The sequence below is a fragment of the Hemibagrus wyckioides genome, linkage group LG06 (genome assembly GCF_019097595.1).
Source record: "Hemibagrus wyckioides isolate EC202008001 linkage group LG06, SWU_Hwy_1.0, whole genome shotgun sequence".
Lineage (NCBI taxonomy): Eukaryota > Metazoa > Chordata > Actinopteri > Siluriformes > Bagridae > Hemibagrus > Hemibagrus wyckioides.
In genome coordinates, this window is record NC_080715.1 from 45659405 (window position 1) to 45684663 (window position 25259).

At 43.8% G+C, this 25259-nt stretch overlaps 1 protein-coding gene across 1 annotated transcript; it reads right to left on the bottom strand.

Moving 5' to 3' along the window:
• Positions 1 to 7541: 7541 nt before the first annotated feature.
• Positions 7542 to 22405, bottom strand: LOC131354088 (putative C-type lectin domain family 20 member A). Its single transcript, XM_058391359.1, has 7 exons — positions 22329 to 22405; positions 18123 to 18322; positions 17799 to 17911; positions 11710 to 12081; positions 9317 to 9649; positions 9110 to 9201; positions 7542 to 8926 (listed from the first exon to the last, which is right to left on the bottom strand). Exons 3-7 carry the CDS (start codon positions 17830 to 17832, stop codon positions 8813 to 8815), a joined length of 945 nt encoding a protein of 314 aa, XP_058247342.1. The 5' UTR covers positions 17833 to 17911; positions 18123 to 18322; positions 22329 to 22405; the 3' UTR covers positions 7542 to 8812.
• Positions 22406 to 25259: the final 2854 nt, after the last annotated feature.

A 25259-nucleotide genomic window follows, 5' to 3' on the forward strand; every position in this document is an offset into this window, starting at 1 on the left:
TCCACCCGTGCAATGTTTCCTGTGCCACTGGCTGCAACACGACCCCAAAGCATGATAGCTCCACCCCCATGCTTAATAGTTGGCAAGGTGTTCTTTTCATGAAATGCTGCTCCTTTTTTTCTCCAAACATGCCTTTGCTGATTGTGGCCAAAGAGTTCTATTTTAACTTCATCAGTCCACAGCACTTGTTTCCAAAATGCATCAGGCTTCTGTAGATGTTCTGTTGCATACTTCTGACGTTGGATTTTATGATGGGGACGCAGGAAAGGTTTTCTTCTGCTGACTCTTCCATGAAGGTCTTGTCTGTGCAAGCATCGCTGCACAGTGGAACGATGCACCACCACTCCTGAGTCTGCTAAATCTTCCTGCAGGTTTTCTGCAGTCAAATGGGGGTTTTGATTTGTCTTTCTGACCAGCATACGAGCAGTTCTCTCCGAGAGTTTTCTTGGTCTTCCAGATCTCATCTTGACCTCCACAGTTCCCCTGAACTGCCATCTCTTAATTACATTTCTCACTGTGGAAACTGCAAGCTGACAACGCTTTGCTATCTTCTTGTAGCCTTCTCCTGCATTGTGGGCATCAATAACTTTCATTTTCAGAGTCTTACACAGCTGCTTAGAGGAACCCATGGTTACTGAGTGTCCGCAAGTGTGTGCACAAGGTTTGAAGAGTCAAAGTATTTGTAAATCTTTGAAATTGGCATTTACTAATGACAGCTGCTGCCATGCATCAGATCTAATGAGCTGATTAAGGTCTGAAACCTTGTAAAAAAGAATCTGAGACTCTGGAACTCTTAGAGTGCCCAAACTTTTGCACAGTGCCATAATAATGTTTTTATTTTTTATTTTTGTTCAATTTATGGCATAAGAAGTAACTATGCATCAATGTTTGCTGATAATATTGTGCATTTTTTCCATTTCCAAGAGAGACTGTGTTAACATCTTTTCAATTAAAAAATCACCAAAATAAATAAATAATTGCACTTAACTCTAAACTTCTGAAGAAAGGATTATTAAAAGCATTATTTATATTTATATTATTTGCTGTCCAGTGTCACCCAAATGAGGATGGGTTCCGTTCTGATCCTGGTTCCTTTCAAGGTTTCTTGCTCATATCAACTTTATAACTTTTTTTATAGACTACTCACAAAAAGTTAAGGATATTCGTCTTTCGGGTGAAATTTCAGGATGCACCTAAAATGCACTATAACCTTTCCAGGTGAACTTAATTTGACCTTCTCTACACTTCTGAATGCACATGTCCAACTGTTCAGTGTTTCAGTACTTTCTGCAGAACTTGCTGTTCTCTAACAAGGTGCTTAACGGAAAAATTCACAACTGGTGTTTGATCCATGAATCCACCAGTAAATTTTCTGCTTCAATTAGAATTGGTATTTAAACAGTCCTCTTCATCATGCTGTTCACATTTTGACATCATGAGACCAAGACCACACCTAACAATTGACCACACCCCCAGGCACAGGCATTGGGCCAGGGAGCATTTAGGCAGGACAAGGGACCAGTGGGCCTCAGTGCTGTTCTCTGCTGAAAGTTGATTCACGTTGAGCAGAAATGATGGCCGCCAACAATGTTGGAGACGTCAAAGAGAGTGCTATGCATCAGCCACTGTTGTGGTGGTGTTACAGTCTGGGCAGGTGTGTCCACTCAATACAGAACTGCCCTACATCTTGTGAATGGTACAGTGACAAGCCAGTACTACCTGAATAACATCATTAATCCAGTCATTGTGCTCCTGCATGAACAACACAGGCCTAATTTCATCTTCATGGACGACAATGCTCCAGGTCATCGAGGAGCATCATTAGGGAACGGCTGCTGGAGGCTGGGGTACCTCAAATGGAGTGGCCTGCACTTTCTCCAGACCCGAATCCCATAGAAAACCTCTGGGATCAGCCGAGTCGCCGTGTAGAGGCTCGTAACCCTGCACCCCAGAACCTCAATGACCTGAGGGCCGCCCTTCAAGAAGAGTGGAATGCCATGCCTCAGCAGACAATAAGTCGACTCGTGAACAGCATGAGACGTCGTGGTCAAGCTGTAATTGATGGTCAAGGGCACATGACAGATTATTGAGACATTGAGATTTTTTGTTGTGGTATACCCACCACTGTTGTTGGATTTTGTTTCAATAAATTGTTTGAGATGAGGAAATCACCATTGCAGCTTCTACTTAAATGCCCTACTTTCATGATATAATATCACTGTAGTGTGAACTTTTTACATTTTCCATAGATTTCACCCAAAAGCCAAATATCCTTAACTTTTTGTGAGTAGTGTATGTTTCAATGGTGACTGTGTGGAGTTTGTCAAGACCTACAAATCCCTTGTAGATCTACTAGGTGCTGCAGATGTTCTATCAGACTGTTGTGGAAAGTGCTTTCTTCTATGCAGCAGTGTGCAGCAGAGCTCCTGCTGCAATTTCTCCCAACCAGGAAGTGGATATGTCTTTATCGTGGTGGCAAATCAGCAGAGGAATTCCTGAGCCCCGGTTTTTGCACATTACTTCGTTATGTCTGTACCTTCAAATTCTTGTTTTATTGCACATTACTTATCTTTTTTACCTTTAAATCTATGTATTTAGTATTTTTTGTTATATTTTTTAAATCTCTGTATTTATGTCTGTATTTTTTGTTATATTTATTTTATTATAGGTTATTTAATCTAGCCATGGGGTCACAGTCCAGTGACTTCTGTGCCGGTCCCAAGCCCGGATAAATAGAGAGGGTTGCGTCAAGAAGGGCATCCGGCGTAAAAAATTGCCAAATTTAATCATGCAAATCGTCAGTACTCTGAATTTCATACCGGATCGGTCGAGGCCCGGGTTAACAACAACCGCCATCTGCGCCGTTGACCTACAGGGCGCCGGTGGAAATTGGGCTATTGTTGGTGGAAGAAGTAGAGGAGGGAGGAGAGTGTGTAGACAGAGAGAGAAGAGGAAAGGTAAGAGTGTAGGACTGAGAATAGGAACTCTGAATGTTGGTACTATGACAGAGAAAGGTAGAGAGCTGGCTGATATGATGGAGAGAAGGAAGGTGGATATACTGTGTGTACAGGAGACCAGGTGGAAGGGGAGCAAGGCTCGTAGTATAGGAGCAGGATTGAAGTTGTTTTATTATGGTGTGGATAGTAAGAGAAATGGGGTAGGTGTGGTCCTGAAGGAGGAGTTTGTGAGGAATGTTCTGGAGGTGAAGAGAGTGTCAGACAGGGTGATGAGTCTGAAGTTGGAGATTGAAGGGGTGATGTTGAATGTTGTTAGTGGTTATGCCCCACAGGTAGGTTGTGAGTTAGAGGAGAAAGAGAGATTCTGGGGTGAATTAGATGAAGTGATAGAGAGTATTCCCACGGGAGAGAGAGTGGTGATAGGAGCAGATTTTAATGGACATGTTGGTGAGGGGAACACAGGTGATGAGGAGGTGATGGGCAAGTTTGGAGTTAAGGAAAGGAACCTTGAAGGGCAGATGGTAGTGGACATTGCTAAGTGGATGGACATGGCTGAGGTTAACACTTATTTTCAGAAGAGGGAGGAGCATAGAGTGACTTACAAGAGTGGAGGTAGGAGCACACAGGTAGACTACATCCTATGTAGAAGAGGCAATCTGAAAGAGATTAGTGACTGTAAAGTGGTAGTGGGAGAGAGTGTAGCCAGACAACATAGGATGGTGGTGTGTAGGATGAATCTGATGGTCTGTAAGAAGAGGTCAAAGATAGAGATGGAGAAGAAAACCAAGTGGTGGAAGCTGAAAAAGGAGGAATGTTGTGAGGAATTTAGACAGAAGTTGAGGCAGGCTCTGGGTGGTCAGGTAGTGCTGCCAGATGACTGGGAAACTACAGCAGAAGTGATCAGGGAGACAGGAAGAAAGGTGCTGGGTGTGTCATCTGGAAGGAGGAAAGAAGATAAGGCTATGAAGAGGATGAAAAGTGGAAAGGCAGTTGGTCCTGACGACATCCCGGTGGAGGTCTGGAAGTGTCTAGGAGAGGCAGCAGTGGAATTTTTAACTAGTTTGTTTAACAGGGTTTTAGAGAGTGAGAAGATGCCTGAGGAATGGAGAAGAAGTGTATTAGTGCTGATCTTTAAGAATAAGGGTAACATGCAGAGTTGCAGCAACTATAGGGGGATAAAGTTGATGAGCCACACAATGAAGCTCTGGGAAAGAGTAGTGGAAGCTAGGTTAAGGAAGGTAGTGGAAATTTGTTAGCAGCAGTATGGCTTCATGCCCAGAAAGAGCACAACAGATGCAATTTTTGCTCTGAGAATGTTGATGGAGAAGTATAGGGATGGTCAGAGAGAGCTGCACTGTGTGTTTGTAGACTTGGAGAAAGCGTATGACAGGGTGCCAAGAGAAGAGCTGTGGTACTGTATGAGGAAGTCAGGAGTAGCAGAGAAGTATGTCAGAGTGGTGCAGGACATGTATGAGAGGAGCAGGACAGTGGTGAGGTGTGCTGTAGGGCAGACAGAGGAGTTCAGAGTGGAGGTGGGACTGCATCAGGGATCGGCTCTGAGCCCCTTCCTGTTTGCTATGGTGATGGACCAGTTGTCAGAGGAGGTCAGACAGGAGTCTCCTTGGACAATGATGTTTGCAGATGACATTGTGATCTGTAGTGAGAGCAGGGAGCAGGTGGAGGAAAACCTGGAGAGGTGGAGGTTTTTTTGCTGGAGAGAAGAGGAATGAAAGTCAGTGGTAGTAAGACTTAGTTCATGTGTGTGAATGACAGGGAGGGAAGTGGAACAGTAAGATTACAGGGTGAAGAGGTGAAGAAGGTACAGGAGTTTAAGATATCCCCTTTCTCAATGAGCTAAACAACTTCTATGCTCACTTTGAAAAGGATAATCTGGAGCCAGCAATCAAAATCGAGCTCCCGGCAGACTTCCAGCCACTCACATTCTCCACTAATGATGTCAGTGCAGTACTAAGCAGGATCAATGCAAGGAAAGCAGCAGGGCCTGACGGTATCCCTGGGCACATCCTCAGAGCATGTGCTGGGGAGCTGGCGGGGGTCCTAACAGACTTATTCAACCTGTCTCTAGCCCAAGCTATTGTGCTCACCTGCCTTAAGACCACCTCCATTGTGCCTGTACCAAAAAACTCCACTGCATCCTGCCTTAATGACTACCGCCCAGTAGCGCTCACCCCCCTCATCACTAACTGCTTTGAGCAGCTGGTCCTGGCACACCTCAAAACCTGTCTTCCTGCCACCCTTGACCCTCATCAATTTGCTTACCGTCAGAACAGGAGCACGGAGGACACAGTTTCCACAGCGCTGCACTCAGTCCTCTCTCACATGGACAATAAAGACACCTATGTCAGAATGCTTTTCCTGGAGTTTAGTTCAGCGTTTAACACTGTCATCCCTTCCAAGTTAGTCACCAAACTTGGAGACATGGGCATCAACGCCTAGGCAACTGGCTCCTGGACTTTCTGACCAACAGGCCCCAGCATGTTCGGATAGATCACCAGTGCTCTTCCACCCTCATCCTTGGCACCGGAGTACCACAAGGCTGTGTGCTGAGTCCCTTCCTCTACTCTCTCTTCACCTATGACCAATGACTCACTAGCTTCAAATTCCTGGGTATCCACATCTCCGAGGATCTCTCCTGGACTACCAACAGCACCAGTCTGGTCAAGAAGGCTCACCAGTGCCTTTTCTTCCTGAGGGCTCTGAGGAAGAACCATCTCTCTTCAGACATCCTGGTGAACTTCTAACGTTGCACCATCGAGAGCATCCTGACCAGCTGTATCACTGTCTGGTATGGGAACTGCACTGTGTCAGCCCGGAAAGCACTGCAGAGGGTGGTGAAAACTGCCCAATGCATCGTAGGAGTTCCACTTCCTAAGATCGAGGACATTTACAGGAAGCGTTGTCTCACCAGAGCACGCAAAATCATAAAGGACTTTTATCACCCTGCCAGTAGACTCTTTGCCCTCCTGCCTTCTGGGAGGCGCTACAGGAGCCTCCGGACCAAGACTAGCAGGTTTAGGAACAGCTTTTTCCCCACAGCTGTTTCTTTGCTGAACTCTGCCTCCACCCGATCACACACACATTGACTGAACACATTATTATCAGTGTATATAACCTTTTTATGTATATAACCCTTTCTGTGTACAGTTTACATTTACAAATTATTTATCTTAGTATACAATATCTTCCTCATTGCACACATCTAAATCATTGCACTCATTGTACATAACTCCTCTGTATACTGTTTATATATTTAATTATTATCATGGTATACAACACCTTCTTTATTGCACCACTACAATCATTTGCTCATTTGCACTCATTGTATTTACCTCCCACTGTATACTGTTTATATACTGTTATATATACAAATAATTTATATATTTTTGTATATTGTTTATATATGCAAATTATTTATTGTTATATACTTACTATATGAATGCTAATTATTTGCACTGCGAAAATGCACTTCTGGTTAGATGCTAACTGTATTTCGTTGCGTTGTACCCACATGTGCAGTGACAATAAAGTTGAATCTAATCTAATCTAATCTAAAGTACTTGGGGTCAACAGTCCAGAGTAATGGAGAGTGTGGGAAAGAGGTAAAGAAGCGAGTGCAGGCAGGTTGGAATGGGTGGAGAAAGGTGTCAGCAAGAATCAAGGGGAAGGTGATACAAGACAGTGGTGAGACCAGCCATGCTGTATGGTTTAGAGGCAGTGTCACTGAGACAGAGACAGGAGTCAGAGCTGGAGGTAGCAGAGCTGAAGATGTTGAGGTTCTCTTTGGGAGGGACACGGTTGGACAGGATTAGGAACGAGTACATCAGAGGGACAGCTCATGTTGGACGTTTGGGGGACAAAGTTAGGGAGGCCAGATTAAGATGGTTTGGACATGTCCAGAGGAGGGAGAGTGAGGATATTGGTAGGAGAATGTTGGACATGGAGCTGCCAGGCAGGAGGAAAAGAGGAAGGACAAAGAGGAGGTATATGGATGGAATAAATGAGGATATGAAGCTAGTGGGTGTAAGTGTTGAGGATGCAGAAGATAGGGATAGGTGGAGAGAGATGATTCACTGTGGAGACCCCTGAAGGGAAAAGACCAAAGAAGAAGAAGATTTTATTATTATAGGTTATTTGTTATATTTTATTATTTGTTATATTTCGGGTATTTAGTATTTTTGTTATATTCCTATATTATTTTATTTATTGCCTTATTAACTGGGGCTTGTGGATACTGCTGGAAGCTGTAAATTCCCATTGGGATGAATAAAGTATCTATCTATACTTCTGTAAAGCTGCTTTGAGACATGTCAAAACATTGTTAAAAGCCTTATACAAATAAATTGAAATTGAAATTAGAAAAGATGCTAAATTGAATTTGATATGAGACAAACTTAATTCTAATTTTTTAACAGACTATATAGTGTACATATAGTTATGTTTAAGAGAGATTATTTATAATCACACTATCTGATGTCACACAGATGAGGATGGGTTCACTTTGAAGTTGCTCTCAAATATTCAGGAAGGAAAATAAATAGAATCCAGGAAAAACTTTAAGTGAGGTTTAATTCGGGAGGTGATGGAACCGTAGCACCTCTGCATAAATACAAGCATACAAGAATTTACAAAAGAAATTTGGCATTCATAAACATCCCATTGATGCTCTGTAAAGCTGTTTTGCTGCAATATATAAATAAAATGTAATTTACAAAGCAGCTTTACATAAATCCACATATAGTGTAAATTTAAAATGTAAAAATATAGCCCTAATAAGCAAACCAGAATCAACAGCTGTAAGGAAAAACTTTATCCTCCCAGCCCAAAACAACTTTTATTAAACTCGGACTCAGACCTTTATGCCTTGTAAAAAATGCTTAGGTTTACCTCTCTAATAGATTTTCTTTCTGATTCTGAGAAGTTTAATTTCCGTGTTTTTCCTCAAACTTATGTGAGAAATGGAAAGATTTTCCCAGAACCCCTGTGGGCTAAATACAGCCGCTGCCTCATCATTTGGCCAGAATTAAATAAATATTGATGAAACAGCCCAAAGTATCTATCTCTCTATATTTTATAGCCATTGCTTGTTTATCAGTATTAGAGGTTGTTATTATGGAGAAAATGATTTTAATATTTTCTGTGGAAAGATTGTTTAATGTTTAAGTATTCCTTATATGGTTAAATACAAAAAAATGTATTTACGAGTAATTCAAAATTGCGTATCTTAGAAATTTTTACCTGAAGTGGGTATATAAAGATTTCAGTGTATTTTTATACAAAATATTTTGGATATGGTAGACTTTAATTACACATTTGCAAAGTTAGTATCTTATCTGAAAAACTAAAGAAGTAAAGACCCCAAAACAGCTCAGCTGATTGACTACATCTGGGGGAAAGTGACAGTGTAGACAGTTCAATGATAAATGCAAACATACCTTACAAATAAACTAAAATCACCCTTTAACTAGCTGTTATTAAATAGATTTTTCAAGAAATATTTGTATCCAATGATTTCAGTTTAGCATTCAATGAAATCTGTTAGTGTAGAAAAAAATTCTCTAGAATCATACCAGTTGTTTTCTGCATCTGAACTTCTCATTCTACACATAGAAAATATTAGTTGTTTGCAAGATAATTTACTTCTGATTAATTCAGTAGTAAACGTTGTAGCATTGGTGAAGTGTATGAGCAGTACACTTACAGAGGATTCACATTATCTACACTTTCATTTACGATTAACTTCTCAGAATGTTTTCCACCCCTGCCTAGAATGATCATTTAACTTACACTAACATATTTCACAGATTTAAGACACAGAAACAGACTTGGAGTTCTTTTTATCCTGTACTGTTATTTTCTTTCTCCTTGTGAAACACATTTCCATCTGGTTGCTCTCTCCATTTCATGGTGATGTTCTTTGCCATCCCATGATCCTTCAGTTTCTGATTGATCTGAAAAACAGAATTTTTTTACTCAATAATACATGGTAGAGAGTCTATGTGAAACCTGTAAAAAGTCAGACTGTGATTACAGTACAGTGTGTCAGAGTCAGAGCTTGATGAAGACTCAGGTTCTGTAGTAATGAGAAGGAGAATGTAAGTTATAAGTGGAGTCTTCAGGAGGATGACACTCACCTGCTCCAATATGGCCTCCTTTACTGCAGGATCCTTCACATCCTGACTGGACCGGACCTTCACTCTGATGATTTGTAGTTTTCCAGTGATTTCTGAATGTAGAAATGGAAAGACACAAACACAACATCAACACCTAAAGTTACATTCTAAAGGCAGTTAATAAATAAAATTGATCTAAATAAGAGACTGAATGAAACTTTATTTCACCTGAGTAACAGAAGAAAGGCATGATGTCTGAGCACTGTGCATCAGCAGCCCGAGTGTTGTTTAAATAACCACAGTCTTCATTCCCCAGAACATTATCAGGTTCTCCAGACATCCAGCTGATGGTAGAGAAGCTGGTTTGGTCTGTCCACTTCCATTTGTCTCTGAACAGACCAATCCAAGTCAAGCCAGGGATCATTCCTGCTATAACTGAGCTTTCTGTTGCATCTCTAGCACTGACCAGATCTGTATAGTTTATTCTGCAGTAAGCTTGAGCTTCAGACCATGTCATACTGTCAGAGATGTAAATGTACCTCTCATTGCCAGTTTTAGTGTCTGTGAGAATAAAAAACATGATTACAGTTTGTTAATTATTAATTATAATTGTAACATGCACTTGTAATCAGAATTAGAAGCTTAAATCTCTAATGCAATCGCAGTTTTGATTAGTCAGTAAGGTCAGTTTGTGCTGAACATGAGCTTGAGCCTGGTTTTCAAGATCGCAATTACAAATTCTCTTACACACTGATCCACCAGTAAGCATAAAGTGATGCCAGAAAGGCCTAAAGAGGTGGTGGTGGCTCAAGTGATTAAGGCTCTGGGTTGTTCTGGGTTCTGGGGTTCTCTCTGGCAGAGACAAACACTGAGGTGGTAAACCAAGAATGTGAGACTATTGAGTATTTGGTTTATAAACCGATTTTGACTTTAAAGTTAAAAAAAAAAAAAAACCTTATAGATCTTGTCAGAGAAATGGATGAGTGTAGATGGCCAGCTACCTATATTTATTTTCTTAACTAGAGAAAAGTTTTTCACCCATTTGTGGTGCTACTAATTGTAATAATTCCTATAGGTTTTCATGTATAAGACTACATGATTACTGGAAGGAGGTCTACACCTTCCTCTGTCAGTGTGCACGGGACTTTACAATAAATTAAATATATTATATGTTTTTTATGTAATTAATAGTTCAATAGTTTGGACACCAGTACACTTTTTTAATGTCATCAAAGATCTTAATAATGGGTTGTTTGTTTATGTTGACCTGATTAGGATGTGGTATTTATCATTTTTAATAACAAAGTTTAAAAGCAAAGTTAAATTGAATGAGAACACTGACAGAACAATACCAACAGTAGAGGGCTGCATTGGGACTGGGATCCCATGGGACCCAATGCAAATCTTGTGGGAGCGCACGGTTTTACCTTTGCTGTGGGCGGTCAAACAAAAATAGTGCGAATCCTGCCATCCTGCCGCAGTCTGCCGAAGTGCCATAGGCCTATATAACATATATAATCCAAAGGTGCAAATGAAATTAAACACAGGATGATGTTTGACTTGGTTTCCGGCCACAGCAGAGGATGAGCCACCAAAAGCTAAAAAGCAAATCTCCTCTGAACGATTCACAGAATGGGAAAACAGAGCATCCTATGTTGCAGAGCCAAAGTCTACCGATGCTGAAATAGCGGAATACATCAGCACCCGACTCTCGGAAAACCCGGATCCAGACAGTGGGCTTGAATGGTGGAAGTTCAACAGAGAGTGCTTTCCTGTGTTCTCAAACTTGCACGTTTCATTTTGAGTGTCCATTGAGTGATCCGTCAGAGAGGGCATTTAATGTATGTGGGCAGATCTCGGAAGAGAGACGCTCAGGCCTGAGACCGAAGTCAATCAGTAACATTCTCTTCCTCCATAGCAATCTTGAGTAGACTAGGACAAGTCATTCAGAATTGAATTCATTTGTTAAGTATGTTTTTTTGTTTTATTTATTTATTTATTTATTTATTTATTTATTTATTTATTTATTTATTTATCTATTTTCTTGTTACTATAGGATGTTAATAAGCTTTAATCATATCCGTGATATTTTTCATTTTCTGTTTATTTTATTTCTGTTTAATATGTTTGATATTCGCTTAAGATTTACTTCATAAGTAATCAATTAATTATTGTGTCTTGTTAACTTACCAGACTCAGAGTTTACTGTTATTATTAGGTTTTTATGTGCATACATTTGAATATGATTTAGATTACACTAGATGTAAAGTTTTTAAGGCTAAAAAGAGAGTAAATAAAAATCCCAGGGTGTTTGTCATGTGTGGTGCTTTACTTTATTTTACTATCATTTTAATGGTTTATGTAATGGGTTATGTTATTAATCTGTAAGTTAATTTTTAATTATAAGCTGTGACAGAATGCTTGCTGGAGTGGGCAGGAGTGGGACACAAAAATCGTGGGAGCGGGCAGGAGTGGGAGTGGGACACGTTGCTGGAGTGGGCGGTAATGGTCAGAAATTCAGCAGGAGCGTGATTAAGAAAGCATTCCCGCGCAGGGCTCTAACCAACAGTGCTATTACTAAAACCTCCTTCTCTACTGACAAAACAATTGCTGTTCCTTACCATCAAAGCACACAAAGGGGCATGTGGAAGTACATGATATATCACTCCAATCACTATAGAACACCGAACCACAAGCTTCATCTCCCAGCCAGTTGTCAGGCTGTTCATCTCTCCACAGTGTCATGCTCCCCAGTGGCTCATTTCCAAGAGACCATTTCCAGCCATTAATGTCATTGTACAGTCCAATCCAAGCACTGGAACTGAATTGTTGTTTCTGTGCTTCATTCAACAGTTGAACCAAGACATCACTAGTTTTGATGATAGCCAGATCAATGTATTTATCTCGACAGTAAGCCTGAGCATCACTCCATGTTTTCCCCTGCTGGATCAAAAAGTACTGACGAGAGACAGGCAGGACGACAGGCACGAGTCCTGTGGAGTTTTAAAAGTTTTATGTAATGTTAGATCAGTTTCAGAAATTAAAATTTTATTTTATTTAAACTTTTTCAGTATGGTTATTTTTCCCCTCATTTTTTTCTTGAGTGTAAACCATGAAATGCTACATTTATTTATCTTTATTAAAACATCTATGTAAACTAGCTGTATAACATATATCTGTAACTATCTCCATCTAGTGCTGTGTCTCCTATAAATATTCCTCTGGTGGAGGTTCAGTATCAGACATTAGGACTATCAGTTTAGAATGAAGGTCTCATTTCTGTAACCCAGCCTTTATTTAAAACCAACACACACACACACATGCAGACACACACACAGACAGCTGCAGACACACACAAACACACACACAGACAGCTGCAGACACACACAAACACACACACAGACAGCTGCAGACACACACAAACACACACACAGACAGCTGCAGACACACACAAACACACACACAGACAGCTGCAGACACACACAAACACACACACAGACGCGCGCACACATACACACACACAACACACACACACAGACAGATGCAGACACACACAAACACACACACAGACAGCTGCAGACACACACAAACACACACACAGACGCGCGCACACATACACACACACAACACACACACACACAGACAGATGCAGACACACACAAACACACACACAGACGCGCGCACACATACACACGCACAACACACACACAGACAGCTGCAGACACACAAACACACACACAGACGCGCGCACACACACACACGCACAACACACACACACACAGACAGCTGCAGACACACACAAACACACACACAGACGCGCGCACACACACACGCACAACACACACACACACAGACAGCTGCAGACACACAAAAACACACACAGACGCGCGCACACATACACACGCACAACACACACACAGACAGCTGCAGACACACAAACACACACACAGACGCGCGCACACACACACGCAAAACACACACACAGACAGCTGCAGACACACACAAACTCACACACAGACGCGCGCACACACACACGCACAACACACACACACACAGACAGATGCAGACACACACAAACACACACACAGACGCGCACACATACACACGCACAACACACACACACACAGACAGATGCAGACACACACAAACACACACACAGACGCGCGCACACACACACGCACAACACACACACACACAGACAGATGCAGACACACACAAACACACACACAGACAGATGCAGACACACACAAACACACACACAGACGCACACACACATACACACGCACAACACACACACAGACAGATGCAGACACACACAAACACACACACAGACGCGCGCACACACACACGCACAACACACACACAGACAGATGCAGACACACACAAACACACACACAGACGCGCGCACACATACACACGCACAACACACACACACACAGACAGATGCAGACACACACAAACACACACACAGACGCGCGCACACACACACGCACAACACACACACAGACAGACAGATGCAGACACACACACAGACAGATGCAGACACACACAAACACACACACAGACGCGCGCACACACACACACACACAACACACACACAGACAGATGCAGACACACAAACACACACACAGACGCGCGCACACATACACACGCACAACACACACACACACAGACAGATGCAGACACACACAAACACACACAGACGTGCACACACATACACACGCACAACACACACACACACAGACAGATGCAGACACACACACAGACAGATGCAGACACACACAAACACACACACAGACACGCGCACACATACACACGCACAACACACACACAGACAGCTGCAGACACACAAACACACACACAGACGCGTGCACACACATACACACGCACAACACACACACAGACAGCTGCAGACACACAAACACACACACAGACGCGCGCACACACACACGCACAACACACACACAGACAGCTGCAGACACACACAAACTCACACACAGACGCGCGCACACACACACGCACAACACACACACAGACAGCTGCAGACACACAAACACACACACAGACGCGCGCACACACACACGCACAACACACACACAGACAGCTGCAGACACACACAAACTCACACACAGACGCGCGCACACATACACACGCACAACACACACACAGACAGCTGCAGACACACACAAACTCACACACAGACAGATGCAGACACACACAAACACACACACAGACAGATGCAGACACACACAAACACACACACAGACAGATGCAGACACACACAAACACACACACAGACGCACGCACACATACACACGCACAACACACACACACACAGACAGATGCAGACACACACAAACACACACACAGACGCGCGCACACATACACACGCACAACACACACACAGACAGCTGCAGACACACAAACACACACACAGACGCGCGCACACACACACGCACAACACACACACACACAGACAGCTGCAGACACACACAAACACACACACAGACGCGCGCACACACACACGCACAACACACACACACACAGACAGCTGCAGACACACACAAACACACACACAGACGCGCGCACACACACACGCACAACACACACACACACAGACAGCTGCAGACACACAAACACACACACAGACGCGCGCACACATACACACGCACAACACACACACAGACAGCTGCAGACACACACAAACTCACACACAGACGCGCGCACACACACACGCACAACACACACACACACAGACAGCTGCAGACACAAAAACACACACAGACGCGCGCACACATACACACGCACAACACACACACAGACAGCTGCAGACACACAAACACACACACAGACGCGCGCACACACACACGCAAAACACACACACAGACAGCTGCAGACACACACAAACTCACACACAGACGCGCGCACACACACACGCACAACACACACACACACAGACAGATGCAGACACACACAAACACACACACAGACGCGCGCACACATACACACGCACAACACACACACACACAGACAGATGCAGACACACACAAACACACACACAGACAGATGCAGACACACACAAACACACACACAGACGCACACACACATACACACGCACAACACACACACAGACAGATGCAGACACACACAAACACACACACAGACGCGCGCACACACACACGCACAACACACACACAGACAGATGCAGACACACACAAACACACACACAGACGCGCGCACACATACACACGCACAACACACACACACACAGACAGATGCAGACACACACAAACACACACACAGACGCACGCACACACACATGCACAACACACACACACACAGACAGATGCAGACACACACAAACACACACACAGACGCGCGCACACATACACACGCACAACACACACACACACAGACAGATGCAGACACACACACAGACAGATGCAGACACACACAAACACACACACAGACGCGCACACACACACACACGCACAACACACACACAGACAGATGCAGACACACACAAACACACACACAGACGCACACACACATACACACGCACAACACACACACAGACAGATGCAGACACACACACACAGACAGATGCAGACACACACAAACACACACACAGACGCGCGCGCACACACACGCACAACACACACACAGACAGACAGATGCAGACACACACACAGACAGATGCAGACACACACAAACACACACACAGACGCGCGCACACACACACACACACACACCACACACACAGACAGATGCAGACACACAAACACACACACAGACGCGCGCACACATAAACACGCACAACACACACACACACAGACAGATGCAGACACACACACAGACAGATGCAGACACACACAAACACACACACAGACACGCGCACACATACACACGCACAACACACACACAGACAGCTGCAGACACACAAACACACACACAGACGCGTGCACACACATACACACGCACAACACACACACAGACAGCTGCAGACACACAAACACACACACAGACGCGCGCACACACACACGCACAACACACACACAGACAGCTGCAGACACACACAAACTCACACACAGACGCGCGCACACACACACGCACAACACACACACACGACAGCTGCAGACACACAAACTCACACACAGACGCGCGCGCACACACACGCACAACACACACACAGACAGCTGCAGACACACAAACACACACACAGACGCGCGCACACACACACGCACAACACACACACAGACAGCTGCAGACACACACAAACTCACACACAGACGCGCGCACACATACACACGCACAACACACACACACAGACAGATGCAGACACACACAAACACACACACAGACGCGCACACACATACACACGCACAACACACACACACACAGACAGATGCAGACACACACAAACACACACACAGACAGATGCAGACACACACAAACACACACACAGACAGATGCAGACACACACAAACACACACACAGACGCACGCACACATACACACGCACAACACACACACACACAGACAGATGCAGACACACACAAACACACACAGACGCGCACACACACACACGCACAACACACACAGACAGATGCAGACACACACAAACACACACACAGACAGATGCAGACACACACAAACACACACACAGACGCGTGCACACACACATGCACAACACACACACACACAGACAGATGCAGACACACACAAACACACACAGACGCGCACACACATACACACGCACAACACACACACACACAGACAGATGCAGACACACACACAGACAGATGCAGACACACACAAACACACACACAGACGCGCACACACACACACACGCACAACACACACACAGACAGATGCAGACACACACAAACACACACACAGACGCGCACACACATACACACGCACAACACACACACACACAGACAGATGCAGACACACACAAACACACACAGACGCGCACACACATACACACGCACAATACACACACACACAGACAGATGCAGACACACACACAGACAGATGCAGACACACACAAACACACACACAGACGCTCACACACATACACACGCACAACACACACACAGACAGATGCAGACACACACACACAGACAGATGCAGACACACACAAACACACACACAGACGCGCGCACACATACACACGCACAACACACACACACACAGACACACACACACATACACACGCACAACACACACACACACAGACAGATGGCAGACACACACACACAGACAGATGCAGACACACACAAACACACACACAGACGCGCGCACACATACACACGCACAACACACACAGACACACACACACATACACACGCACAACACACACACACACAGACAGATGGCAGACACACACACACAGACAGATGCAGACACACACAAACACACACACAGACGCGCGCACACATACACACGCACAACACACACACAGACAGATGCAGACACACACAAACACACACACAGACGCGCACACATACACACACACAACACACACACAGACAGATGCAGACACACACACGCAGACACAAACACAGATGCAGACACACACACAAACACACACACACACACATACTCAAACACACACAAACACACACACATACACACACACACACATACTCAAACACACACACATACACACACACACACATACTCAAACACACACAAACTTCTCTCACCTGTGAAGAGAAGTATGAACAGAAACCTCTCCATCACTGATGTGTTCTGCAGTCTCTGTCTAACTGAATTACAATTTGTCTTCTTTTACTGCAAACCTCCTCCTCCTTTTTTACTTTACAAAACAGATTGGATGTAAATCAGACACAGACAGGGCACGACTCCAGAAAAAACCCCAAAAAAACTTGTTTATAAAGCTGTCTTTAGTGTGTAAATTTGACACAGAAGGATAAAGTTATTTTAAAGGATTTTGTTTACCAGCCACACTTCTGTGCCTCGCAGATAGAGTTAGCGGAAGCGGAACAAGAGACGGGTCTTTCCCTTACCCTTGTCTGCTCTCCTGACTCCAATGTCCGCATTTCAGCTCTGGGAGATCGCGCTGTGATTTCTCCCGACGCAGAAGTGGGTATGTCTGTTTCTGCTTCGAGCTCTGAGGAGCTCAACGTGGGTGATGAGGGAAGGTCCTCTGTTGATTTGCCACTACAATCAGTGGCATCTGCGGAGCGCCTCGATGTAATAACATGTGCTGTGGGGAAGTTAAATTTAAATTTAAACTGGCCGAAACAGGAAGTTAGCACCATCTATTCTGAGCTTGACAGCCACTTCCTAACTTCCTAATGCGCGTTCCAAGCCGGTGCGTCCCTGCACACCATGGCGGTTTTGCAGGCCTACCAGGCTGACCTGCTGAGGGAGCTTGACTGCGTTGAGGGACTGAGCCCTGATGCAGTCTCTGAGCTGCGTCAAACCACAGATCTTGTGCTCCATGCCACAAAGCACACAACCTGTGCCATAGGTCGTTCAACGGCTGCATTATGACCTGTGGTTCCCACTTGGATATTGAAGGCTATGCTTCCTCTGTACTGGATTACATTAACACCACGACAGACTGCGTCACCACCCAGAAACAGATCACCATGTACCCAAATCAGAAGCCTTGAATGAACAAAGAGGTTCGCCTCTTACTGAAGGCCCACAACGTTGCCTTTAGATCTGGTGATGCACAGGCCTACAGTACAGCCAGGGCCAAGCTGAAGCGGGGCATTAAGATGGCCAAGTACTGCTACAAGCTGAGTATTGAAGAACACTTCTCCAACTCCAATCCCCAGCAGATGTGGCAGGGCATTCAGGCCATTAGCACCTACAGGCCCATCAACCCTTCACCCCCGTCTACTGATATCTCCTTTGTCAATGAGCAAAACAACTTCTATGCTCGCTTTGAAAGGGATAATCTGGAGCCAGCAACCAAAATCGAGCTCCTGGCAGACTTCCAGCTACTCACATTCTCCACTAATGATATACTAAGCAGGATCAATGCAAGGAAAGCAGCAGGGCCTGACGGTATCCCCGGGCGTGTCCTCAGAGCATGTGCTGGGGAGATGGCCGGGGGTCCTAACAGACTTATTCAACCTGTCTCTAGCCCAAACTATTGTGCCCACCTGCCTTAAGACCACCTCCATCGTGCCTGTACCAAAAAACTCCACTGCATCCTGCCTTAATGACTACCGCCCAGTAGCGCTCACCCCCATCATCACTAACTGCTTTGAGCAGCTGGTCCTGGCACACCTCAAAACCTGTCTTCCTGCCACCCTTGACCCTCATCAATTTGCTTACCGTCAGAACAGGAGCACGGAGGACGCAGTTTCCACAGCGCTGCACTCAGTCCTCTCTCACATGGACAATAAAGACACCTATGCCAGAATGCTTTTCCTGGATTTAGTTCAGCGTTTAACACGGTCATCCCTTCCAAGTTAGTCACCAAACTTGGAGACATGGGCATCAACGCCTAGGCAACTGGCTCCTGGACTTTCTGACCAACAGGCCCCAGGATGTTCGGATAGATCACCAATGCTCTTCCACCCTCATCCTTGGCACCGGAGTACCACAAGGCTGTGTGCTGAGTCCCTTCCTCTACTCTCTCTTCACCTATGACTACAAGCCTGTACATAGTTCCAACACAATTATCAAGTTTGCAGATGACACCACGGTGATTGGACTCATCAAAGATAACGATGAGTTAGCTTATAGAGAGGAGGTGGACCGTCTAGCTGAGTGGTGTGCTGACAACAACCTGCTGCTCAACACTACGAAGACCAAGGAGCTCATAGCGGACTTCAGGAAGGAGAAAGATGAGACACACACACCTATTCATCTCAATGGAGAGGTGGTGGACTCACTAGCTTCAAATTCCTGGGTATCCACATCTCCGAGGATCTCTCCTGGACTACCAACAGCACCAGTCTGGTCAAGAAGGCTCACCAGCACCTCTTCTTCCTGAGGGCTCTGAGGAAGAACCATCTCTCTTCAGACATCCTGGTGAACTTCTACCGTTGCACCATCGAGAGCATCCTGACCGGCTGTATCACTGTCTGGTATGGGAACTGCACTGTGTCAGCCCAGAAAGCGCTGCAGAGGGTGGTGAAAACTGCCCAACACATCGTAGGAGTTCCACTTCCTAAGATCGAGGACATTTACAGGAAGCGTTGTCTCACCAGAGCACGCAAAATCATAAAGGACTTTTATCACCCTGCCAATAGACGCTTTGCCCTCCTGCCTTCTGGGAGGCGCTACAGGAGCCTCCGGACCAAGACTAGCAGGTTTATCACATTATTATCAGTGTATATAACCTTTTTCTGTATATAACCCTTTCTGTGTACAGTTTACATTTACAAATTATTTATCATAGTATACAATATCTTCCTCATTGCACACATCTAAATCATTGCACTCATTGTACATAACTCCTCTGTATACTGTTTACATATTTAATTATTATCATGGTATACAAAACCTTCTTTATTGCACCACTATAATCATTTGCTCATTTGCACTCATTGTATTTACCTCCCACTGTATACTGTTTATATACTGTTATATATACAAATAATTTATATATTTTTGTATATTGTTTATATATGCAAATTATTTATTGTTATATACTTATTATATATGCAAATTATTTGCACTGTGAAAATGCACTTCTGGTTAGATGCTAACTGAATTTCGTTGCTTTGTACCCACATGTGCAGTGACAAAGTTGAATCTAATCTAATTAGTTGCCATGGAGAGGTAATCTTACAGGGACCAAGGACATGCCACAGTGAAAAGCCTGTGCTCAGGCCCAGGCCTGTCAGGCAAAACCTGACCTGAGATCTGTCATCTTCACCAGGCTGGCCATGAAGGACTCCTGATGCCTGAAGGCTAGGGTTCCTGGGAGCATCCTCCTTAGTGAGGCTTTTCCTACCTTCTACTCCACTGCCTCTGGTGTTTCGGGGGTTGGTGGGGCTCCCATTTTCCCCTCATAAATCTATTCCCTCCAGTTTGTGCCTGCCAGTTCACTGTTTCGGGATGCCGGGGGGGACACCTCTTTCGAAGAACCTGACATCATGGAAACTTCTGCCAGGTGTCTCTCAGTGGATCCTAGATACCATAGGCTAAGAGTACAGGATCCAGTTTGCCACCCATCTGTTTCCATTTCAGGCAGTGTTGCCCACAGTCATCTGCACACACCAAACTACGTTCCTCCAAGAGGAACTTCTCTCTTTTCTGAGAAAAGGGGCCAAAGAACATGTTCCCCTTCCAGATCAAGGCTCTGGCTTTTACAGAAGTTACAAGAGAGATGGGGGGGGGCTGTGTTTAATTTTAGGCCTGCAAGCCCTGAACTCTGCCCTAACAATGTTCAGGTTCAAGATGCTTACTTACTCTGAACTGATTGTGTCAGATCACTGTGCGTAGAAAAAACTGAAAAGTGGAGAACAAAAGGATGACACAGGAGCTGTGGTTTGCCTTCATTAAATTTTCCTCAGTTATGTTTATTTGCATGTTATTCATTGCACTGTTAGCATTGCCCATTTATCCAGAGTTCATATCACTGCACATATTCACTGTCTTTCTAGACATATTGGGGTGTCTTCAAGCACAAAACACATAAATCCCCAAAATAAACACATCGTGTTACAATACCATTTTCACATCTCTACTTCACTTTCCAGATTAACATACTGGTTACTTGCACCTTAAATGCACTTTCACACACACAGTTCAGTGCTTCATGGACTACATGCTTCACAGCAACTTGTAAATAACATGGCTTTTTCTTTGTCAGTTCCTTAAAACTTACATGGCTTTACTTAATAACTGTGTATTTTAACCCTTTTAACTAACACATCTTAATTTATGGATTTAATATTTAAACATTTCTTAACATCATTTTAAAACTAATACAAAAAAATCCATATACATATAAAACAATGAAATATATGGAGCCAGATATCACATTTAAACTCATGACATAGCCTCACAAAAATAACTACTCTCTAACATTAGCGCGGTGCCGCGTCACTTTTGCTAACTAACATTAGTGCAGTGCCATGCTACATTTGCTAACTAACATTAGCATGGTGCCGTGCCACATTTGCACAATCAGCATTTATCAAGTTTTGTGAAAAACCTCTCCACACTAACACTGAAAGTGTCTCTGAATGTTCACAAATCCATGACAACAACTTTTGTTAAGTTTTAAACATATTACCCACCTGAAAAGTGGAGAACAAAAGGATGACACAGGAGCTGTGGTTTGCCTTCATTAAATTTTCCTCAGTTATGAGGGAAATCCCCCACAAGGCATAGGCAACCTAGTCTCATTGTGCCGCCTCTACAGTCGAAGAGGTATAACTATGTGTATATGTTATTCTTTTACATGACATCTTATACAAAATCTTGGAAAAAAAAGGTGCATATTGAGAATAGAAAGCATGTATACAAAAATAAACCACATGAAACCAAATATTTAATTCACAATGTGGGCACACATTCGTGGGCATCACACAGGCATGTCTATCTCCTGCTTGGGTGGCTTGCATACTGTTAGCAGTGAACACTCAGAGTGCTTGGCCTCATGGTGGCCGCAGCCAACGTTATTCTTTTGGGTCTGATTCACATAAGACTGTTCCAGTTCTGGCTTAGAGGTGCGGGCTTTTATTGCCGTGGGCATCCCCTCGGTGCCATAAGGGTTACGCGTTGTGGGCTTCTTACCCTTCTTATGTGAAAGACCCTGTTTTCTGACCTTGGGTTCCACTCTAGAGGTGTGTCATTGTCGCAGGACTCCTTTGATGGACACCTCACTTTCAGTGAGAGGTCTTGAATGGCCCCCCACCCATGGTCTTTGGGAAGTCCCTCAACTCTCAGAAATGTGGAAGCTCTGGGCCTGGCTCCTGAGGGGGACCTGTTCCTAGAGGCAGGCCTCTCATCAGAAGTTGTGGAGACTCTGCTGAATGCTAGGGCTCCCTCCGCTAGGAAGCTGTATGTTCTAAAGTGGAGGCCTTTTAGTCTCTGTTGCACTCAGCATGATCGGTACAGTGCTGAGATTCCTACAGTCTTGCCTTTCTCAGGGCCTGTCTCGATCTACTTAAAAGGTGTGCATGGCTGCCATTGCTGCAAACCATGACCTTGTTCTCAGTGCCTCCCTAGGTAGGCACCCTCTGGTCTCTTGCTTTCTGCGTGGTGCCAGGCGGCTGAGGCAAGAGTATTCGGGTCTCCAAGCAGTGCTTGGCACACTGGGTGGTAGAGGCCATTTCCCAGGCCTATGAGGCACGTGATATTGCTTCGCCTTTAGGGGTCAGGGCTCACTCCACTAGGGGTGTCGCCTAATCCAGTGCCCTGGCTAGGGGTGTTCCTCTCCAGGAGATTTGTGCTGCGGCAGGCTGGTCCTCTCTGCACACCTTTATCAGGTTTTATAACCCAGACCTGTACTCCACTCCTGGGTCTCAGGTCCTTCAGGACTAATGGGCATTCTGTTTCTGGTCCGCTCGTGCTCTCTCACGGCCCCTGGGACAGACATTGACCGGTGTGTGTCGGCATGGGTATTGACGTTCCCATAGAGTCAGTCATGAGTTCCTAGAACTAGACCATTATTGAACCAATTACAGTGAGCTCAGTTACATGTTTAAACTCAGCTAGGGGAAGTTCATTCATCCACCAGGGAGCAGGACAAAAAAGTGTGCTGTAGATCTTTATTGTATGGTATGATAAGTGCTTTAAAATCAGTGGTTACTTAGCTGTTTTTTGCTCTGTTGGTGAATGTTCTTCATTCATGTTTTTCAAGTAGAGCTTCAGGATGCAGAGGCTACAGGAAACCAGTGGACGGAATATCAGAAAAAGGTAATGAAGGAGAACTTGGGAAAGATGAAGACAATTCATCCAGCTTCATTCTGGATCAGATCACATGGTGTGCAGATGCAGACCTGATAAAGAAGAAACAGGAAACAGGGAAATGGAGGAAGTCCAACATCAGCTAGTTATATGTGTTAGCAGAATTCATACAGTTTCAGAATCTCAGTGGAGTAGAGTGTGGCATTGTGAAGAAGAACTTAGTGAGTTAGTATTTATAACAAATGCAAGTCAAGTCAAGAAGTGCAGTGTGGACATTTTGGGACTTTGGGTCTCTGCACACACTCTCTCTCTCTCTCTCTCTCTCTCTCTCTCTGTCTCTCTGAAAAACATTAATTAAAATGTTATTAAAATGTCAATATATAGCATCATACAATGATTTTGAAACATTTCTTGACACCAGAACATTTTTAACACTTTTTAACACTAACATTTTCTCAGGTAAAACGGAGAGTTCTAATGAATATTTATAGTTATCCATTATAAATTCTTATATTTATTGCATATATAGTGTTCAGCAGGTTGGTAATTAATGAGCTTTTTGCATTAACTATTTCAACAGTAGAAAATGTCCTACAGGCAGGAAAATGTTAGATATTCAATAATTCATGTTAGATGTTTTCTTATTTTTAATGTGATAAAACAAACCATAATACTAGTGCAATACAAACAGAAAGATCAACAAGTGCATGAATGGATTTATTCTTAAATTGTAAAATAACTCACAAAAGAATGTTGGCATTTATGAAAATCCAGTACATGTTGAAAAATATTCATACCCAATTTGTGTCTAATTTTTCTTGATTGTTTGGTCTTTTATAATTTGCAATGAGTTACGGCACTTTCATATATGAATAATTTATGTTTTATTAATTTATGTATTTAATTACACTAATTCAATTTAATGAAAATTTTGAGAAATCTGCTCAATTTATGTTAATGGAATTAGCTAGAAAAAACTACTTATACAAAGAACATACTACATATTGGAAAATAAATAGTAAATATAAATATATACAAAATGCAAGACAACATGAACACATAAATGAAGCACTGTAATCTGCATCTTCTTTTAATGTTGTGCCACATGTTCTTTGATTACTGTCTGATTGTAATGAACCTCCCGTAGCACCAGAAGTAGAATCCAGAGATTATTTCAATTCAATTCAATTTTATTTGTATAGTGCTTTTAACAATGAACATTGTCTCAAAGCAGCTTTACAGAACATAGGAAACAAAAAAACATAGTGTAAAAAGTCCTAGATATTAGACAAAATCATCCCTAGTGAGCAAGCCTG